At 59.1% G+C, this 6,026-nt stretch overlaps 1 protein-coding gene across 3 annotated transcripts in view; it reads right to left on the bottom strand.

The window, feature by feature from the left end:
- Positions 1 to 657: 657 nt before the first annotated feature.
- TPPP (tubulin polymerization promoting protein) overlaps positions 658 to 6,026 on the bottom strand; it is a 30,018-nt gene continuing 24,649 nt past the window's right edge. For all 3 annotated transcript variants that reach the window (XM_032279182.1, XM_032279183.1, XM_032279184.1), the window contains exon 4: positions 658 to 5,488. In XM_032279182.1, the coding sequence (XP_032135073.1) occupies positions 5,294 to 5,488 (195 nt within the window). In that variant the 3' untranslated portion in view covers positions 658 to 5,293. The remainder of the gene's footprint in view (positions 5,489 to 6,026) is intronic.

The following is a 6,026-nucleotide window of genomic DNA, read 5'->3' as shown; positions in this document are numbered from 1 at the left end:
CCCCGGGTTCCTCCAGCGCGAGGCGCACGCCCCTCCCCATGCTCCCTACCTGTGGCGGTTCCCATGTATTTTCACAAAACGTTTTAATGTCACAAAGTATTGATACAGTCGCTGTTAATTTGGATTATTTACCTATTGATTCCCTTTGCTCCACTTTCTTCACACACCAGGCATGCCATCTGTGATCACCTTTTCTTTCTGCATTTAGAATTTCTCAGTGTCTGCCGGTGGCAAATTCTCCTTTCACTGTCTAAGAATGCCTTTATGTGTCCTCATTTGGGGAAACTGTTCGCTGGGTGGTATTTCAGGCATTTTTCTTTACAGTAGCCTATGATGACAACGCCCTGTTTTGGGGGCGACGGTGGTTGTGGTCAGAGTGTTCACATCCATTCCCCTTCAATCTACACCCCACCCAGGGCTGTACCGGCACCTGACCAGGCCTCATACCTGACAGGCAGCTGGTCTGCTTCTTCCTTCTTCACAGTCCTCCTGTCTAACGAGGAAGCAAGAGACTCCCTTGGGTGACGGGGACACGCGGCTCTCAGCCCTGTGAGCTTCCGCCCAGCGGACGCGCTCTGCACACGCCCACCTGAGCCCCTCTGGTACCCGTCCCCCGCTGTCTGTTACGGACGCCGTGCACTCCAAGGAACAGAGAAATCCATGTTTTAACACATTTATTCGTCACTTGACCAATGTGACACACAATGTTAACAACAGCAGACACACAGGGGCCGTGTGCACACAGACAGGAGCTGTTTCACTACAGGTTTGCAAGCCAGGCTCGGCGGTAAGTCCAGCAGGCGACACCACACCTCGCGCTGCAGGAGGGACAGCAGGGCCACGGACCCCGCAGACATCCCCATGAGCGCGGGTCAGACGGCGGCAGAAGTGCCTTCCACAACACCCAGGACGTGGACATCACCCGCCACGCTGATAAAGTGATTCGTTCAGTACTCCCCAGCGTTAATCAGACAGTGTAAAAATATATTGCATATATCTGTATATATACAAATTTGTTTCCCTTTCTTGAAAAAAACTTAGTACAAACTAGTAGTTACACCATCCCTTTCAAGTTTCTCTTAAGTTGTGCAGGTTTCCTTTGTGGTTTGGCTTGGTTTAGTTTTTTAAGAGGTCAAAAGAAAGAGTTAAGTAAAGCATCTCCAAGTGCCCACGGACAAACGCCACACCCTGAGCCACCAGAGGCCGCACAGCGTTCAGTAGTAGGAGGAGGAAGGGCGCAGGCTCAGTGTTTGAAAGACGTTCTAGCCTACTGGCGTATCATGGCCCAGCCTCAGGGTCACCTGTGCCACCCCCTCGTCTGTGGGCTGCAGGGTGGGAGAGTGGCCAGCACACGCGTGATTGCCTGCAGGAGGAGATGGGCTGGACCAGCACGCCCGCTTTCCCTGTGGAGGGACAGAGAAGCGTCCAGGGCCAAGGCGTCTCCATCTCAACTCCTCCCCGCTCCAGCCACAGAGCCACAGGCAGCGTGTGAACACACAGGACAGGCCCCTGCCCATAAAACACCACTCGCAGAAGAGGTGGCCACAGCAGCCTGAGGCAGGGTGGGGTGGGGGTGACACCCATGCAGGGCGGTTGTGGACGGCTCTGAGCTGGCACCACTGGGGCCCAGGATGGAGCGGCACCGATGGGCAGGCAGGGAGGCCACAGGGCATGACGCCCACCCAACGCCAGCATCTGCGCCCAAACTTGAGACAGGATATTAGAAGGTGTAAAAATAGTCCAGTATAAATATATATCCTCTGCTACAATATTTTAAACATATAACTTGAACTTTAATTTTGGTAAAGCTAACTGTTATGAACATTACCTAGTTGCTTATCCTATGGCAGTAAATAAAAATAAATAAGTACTCTGGTGAGACCAGTCTTCAACTCTGCCTTTCTCCCTTCTGATTCTGGGACACCATCAGTGCTGTCCTCCCGACAACCTGTCCCTGTGTCCTGGTGTCCCCCCCCCGACAGAACCTGTCCCTCTCTCCTGGTGTCACCCTCCCCGGCAGAACCTGTCCCTCTCTCCTGGTGTCACCCCCCCCCGACAGAACCTGTCCCTCTCTCCTGGTGTCACTCCCCCTGACAGAACCTGTCCGTCTCTCCTGGTTTGCAGCCTGTGCAGTTTCTTTTATCACAAATACACATTTATTTTCTGTTGAACCATGGTTAGTAGAAGCTAATTGGCAGTGCAAAAAAACATGCAGAAGAGAAAATACATCTGCCTGGAATTCACAATATTCAGAAACCGATGAGGAAGATGCACGGGTCTCTTGTGCAGCGGACAGATACAATCACAGATTCCGCAGACAATTTTTAACTGACAATGGTGACCGCTGTGTCCTCATGACTTCATTTTTGCTACCCCTCCTGGTTAGGTGACAGAGACAGGAGCAGGGTAGGTATTTTCAAAGGTTTGCTTCGGAGCTGAGTGGAGAAGGGCACTCTCCTGGCTCCTGCACGTCTGAGGACAGCCTGGGGGCCGCAGGGGGAGGGTGGGACGCCAGGGAGTCCTCCCCTTTGTCTCATGGGTGCCAACTCTGGGAGTGTGGAGGGAGAGCAGGGGCATGGGGCCTCTCCCTCCAAGAGCCTGGGGTGCTCCAGGTAGGACGGGCAGGGTGCCACAGCAGCCTCGATTTCCTTCATGGAAACCACAGCCGTGTCCAAGAGTTTGGGACACATGCCGTGATGTCCCTTGGAGTGAAGGGGCCACTTCTGTGAAGGAGCTCACCTCCAGGGCCAAGATGGACGCCATGGGCCCCGCGGCTCCAGCCACTCTGGCCAGGTCTGGGGAGGGCTGTGGTGAGTCGGTGCTGGTGCATGGACGAGGTGGCCCGGCATGGACAAGATCGCCTGGCGTGGACGAGGTGGCCGGCAGTGACGGGGCCTGCTCCCTGCGAGGTTGGTGGTGCCTGGGCTGGGCGGAGGCAATTCTCGTGCTCGGGTCCAGTTTCTGGTTGCTCTGACGCAGCTTGGCCCTTTTCTCAAGGCCAACCAGGGACCAGGAGGCAGCGTCCGGTGCCCAGCACCTGTCCTCAGTGTCCCTCGTCCCCACAGACTGCAGCAGGGCCTGGGCGAGCCTCTGCCTGTCGCACAGTGTGGGGACCCACGGACCCCAACCCACCTGTCCCTCCGTCCTGACCCAGCGCCCTCAGCTCCAGCGCTGGGGTCCTCTGGAGTCACGTTCATTCTGCGTGACTTGGCTGTGACTGTGGGGACTGGGCTGCCCATGGACAGAAGAGGAACGCGGCCTCGGACTGGGAGACGCAGCCCAGGGTGGAGCTGTGCTGGGGCCAGGGAGGCTGAAGAGGGCAGGAGCACGAGGGGTGAGGGTGCAGGGTCCTCTGGGTCTCAGGCTTCGGGACCTGGGGAGCCACCCTGTTCAGTGACCAGCTGTCCTCGGCTTCTTCAAGGGCTTTTGGGGTTGTGGTGGGGCTGTGATTGGGTGATTCCACACTTTGCACGTTCAGAGTTGTTTTCAAACGTTTCCCGCATGTTAGTTCTGCCTTTCACACGTGGTCCAGCCAGGTTCAGCGAGGACATAGGGCTGGGCTTGTGCGCCCCCCGCCCTCCCCAGGCTGGCGAGGTGACTTCCTGAAGCAGTCACGAAGCCTGAGATCCATTATTCCTCCGTCTTTGTTGCCAGGCACCATGAACTTCCAGGACCTGTCATGGAAGCTGCCTGCCAGGACCCCGTCCTCAGGTTGGCGCTTCCCTGCCAAGGGGCCTTGGAGACCCCCCAGGTCTCAGCAGACTATGCTGGCTGGGAGCTCAGGTCCTGGGGCTCCTGCTGTGCTCAGGTCGGAGGAGTCTTCCGTGGGGCGGTGGCTGCAGCAGGTGCACTCTTGGGAGTGGGGAGGTGGGTGGTGCTCACGCGTGCCATGGCGCTGAGGGAGAGACCTCGCTGTCCTGTACTGTGAGCCTGGCCCTGGCCGGAGCCTTACTGTGGCCATGGACAAACAGGCTCCGAAGCGTTTCTCTGAGACTGCCGCAGGCTCCTCTGCAGGTGGGCTCCAGACCCACGGCCCAGCAGGTCACACGAGAGGCTGTGGCTGTGTGCGTGCCAAGGGCAGTGGCAGTGGGGCCATTGTGACAATGAGTGGCCATGCCTGTCAGCCGCCCCAGGAGGGGGCAGGAGCACCGGGTTCTCCCCAGGTGCAGATGGACAAGGATAGGCAGCCTGGGTGTGTCCTGGCAATGTGGAGGGTCCTGGACAGGCTCTGCTGGGCCGCCCACTAGCAGAGAAGCCCCCACAGATGCTGCAGGTCTGGGGGTCCTCCCTAATGTCCTGCTCTCTGAGAGGAGGGGCTAGGAGAGGTTAGGCAGGGCCATTTAGGGAGAGTTGAAGGAGGTGCTTGGGCTGTGGGTAGGAGGTCTGTGAGCAAGCAGGGTGCAGCTAGTGAGGACAAGGCCGGGCAGAGGCCCTGCCATGTGTGAGGTGAGGAGTGCCTCCTGCCTGGTGACACCACGGGGATCAGACACTCCGAATCTTCCCAGACCCACTCTGAGAACGACAGGCAGCTACTGCGTCTTCTCTGGAAAGCAGAGGGAGCCGACTCCAGCCTCGCACTCGGGCACTGTGGTCAGCTGGGAAGCCATCCTCTGTTCCCCACAGCCTTCCTTTCATCAAGGCTGCCGTGGGCACAGAGCTGGCTCGTAGGCACGTGTGCACACGTGTGTCCATGTGGCCAGCCTTCCCATACCTGCACCAGGCGCCCGGTTCGTCTGCCTGGTGGGCCGAGCCTCCCCTCCGCCCAGGAAAGCAGGCAGGCCCTGTGGTGTCCGCTGCACACAGGATGGGCCTCGGCCCCACAGACACCACCCGCGTCTGGGGTGGGGCCCACTCGTGTTAGCTGCCTGCTGGTTGGTGTTAGTGCCTGCCGTCCTCAGAGCTCCTAGAAGGGGTGTGCTGGTCAGGAGGTCAGCACGGCCTCCTGTTGCCATGATAGCCCACCCCTTTAAAACACCCCTTTGACCTGCAAAACACGTGCGCAACGTGGCGTGATCCGGGAGACATGTTGGAAACAGCTGTCCTCTTCCCAGCTGAGGACGAGACGGTGCATTAGGAGAGTCAGTGAACTGGGGCCCAAACCCGGTTTGAGAGGGTAGTGCTGGGGGCATCTGGCAGGAGGAGGGGCAGGAGGGAGGCCTGGGCCTGGCCTCCCCACAGCCCCTGCTGGGGCACTGGTGTGAGTTCTGCCCGAGTGAGCACAGGAATGTAATGAAGTGTGAGGTGACAAAGTCCCTGCTCCGGGGACACCCGCAGTGCCTCGGGCATCGGGGGCCTACTTGCCCCCTTGCACCTTCTGGTCGTAGGTGCCCGCGTGCTTGTATCCGGACACATAGCCCGACTCATCCACCAGGTCCACGCGGCCGGCCTTGCCCTTGCCCTTGCCAGAGGGGTCGAAGCGCTCCTTGTGGGAGCCCGTGAACTTGGTGGTGTCTGTAAGCCTTGACACGGTGGGCGACGAGATGGCTTTCTGCAAGAGGAGTGGGAGAGGGGGGCAGGTGAGGTGCCAGCCAGGTGAGGCGGCTGCGCCCTAAGCAGGTCTGCCGGCGGTGGGGTGGTGGGCAAGGGGCATAAACCCTGTGATCTGTGCCCTTTAAATTTTCATGTTTATTTTTACTTCCCTTGGTCCTGGGGCAGCCTTGGGCCTGTGAGATGCCACAACCCTAAGAAGTGCCCAGCTCCACCTGGTGTTTATGCAGTTGAGGACCCTATGGCCTGCACCCTCAGAGGGAAGGAACGGGCTGTCAGGAGAGCCAGGCCCCACCCTCCAGGCTACACCCCAAATCCTTGCCCCTCCTGACCACGCCCACCCAGGTCACGCCCTCCTGGCCACGCCTCCATAGGCACCGCCCACATACACGACCACACCCCAATCCAGGTCCCCTCCTGACCTGCCCAAGGCACCAGCCTCCCGCCACGCCCCCAGCCCCCTTGCTGACCACACCCAAGGCACTGCCCACCCGCCACGCCCCCAGCCCCTTCCTGACCACGCCCAAGACACTGCCCTC

This window comes from Sapajus apella, unplaced genomic scaffold (genome assembly GCF_009761245.1).
Source record: "Sapajus apella isolate SASKATOON/1434 unplaced genomic scaffold, GSC_monkey_1.0 scaffold11, whole genome shotgun sequence".
Classification (NCBI taxonomy): domain Eukaryota; kingdom Metazoa; phylum Chordata; class Mammalia; order Primates; family Cebidae; genus Sapajus; species Sapajus apella.
Note: the sequence above shows the minus strand (reverse complement) of the source record. Positions and strands in the feature narration are given on the sequence as shown.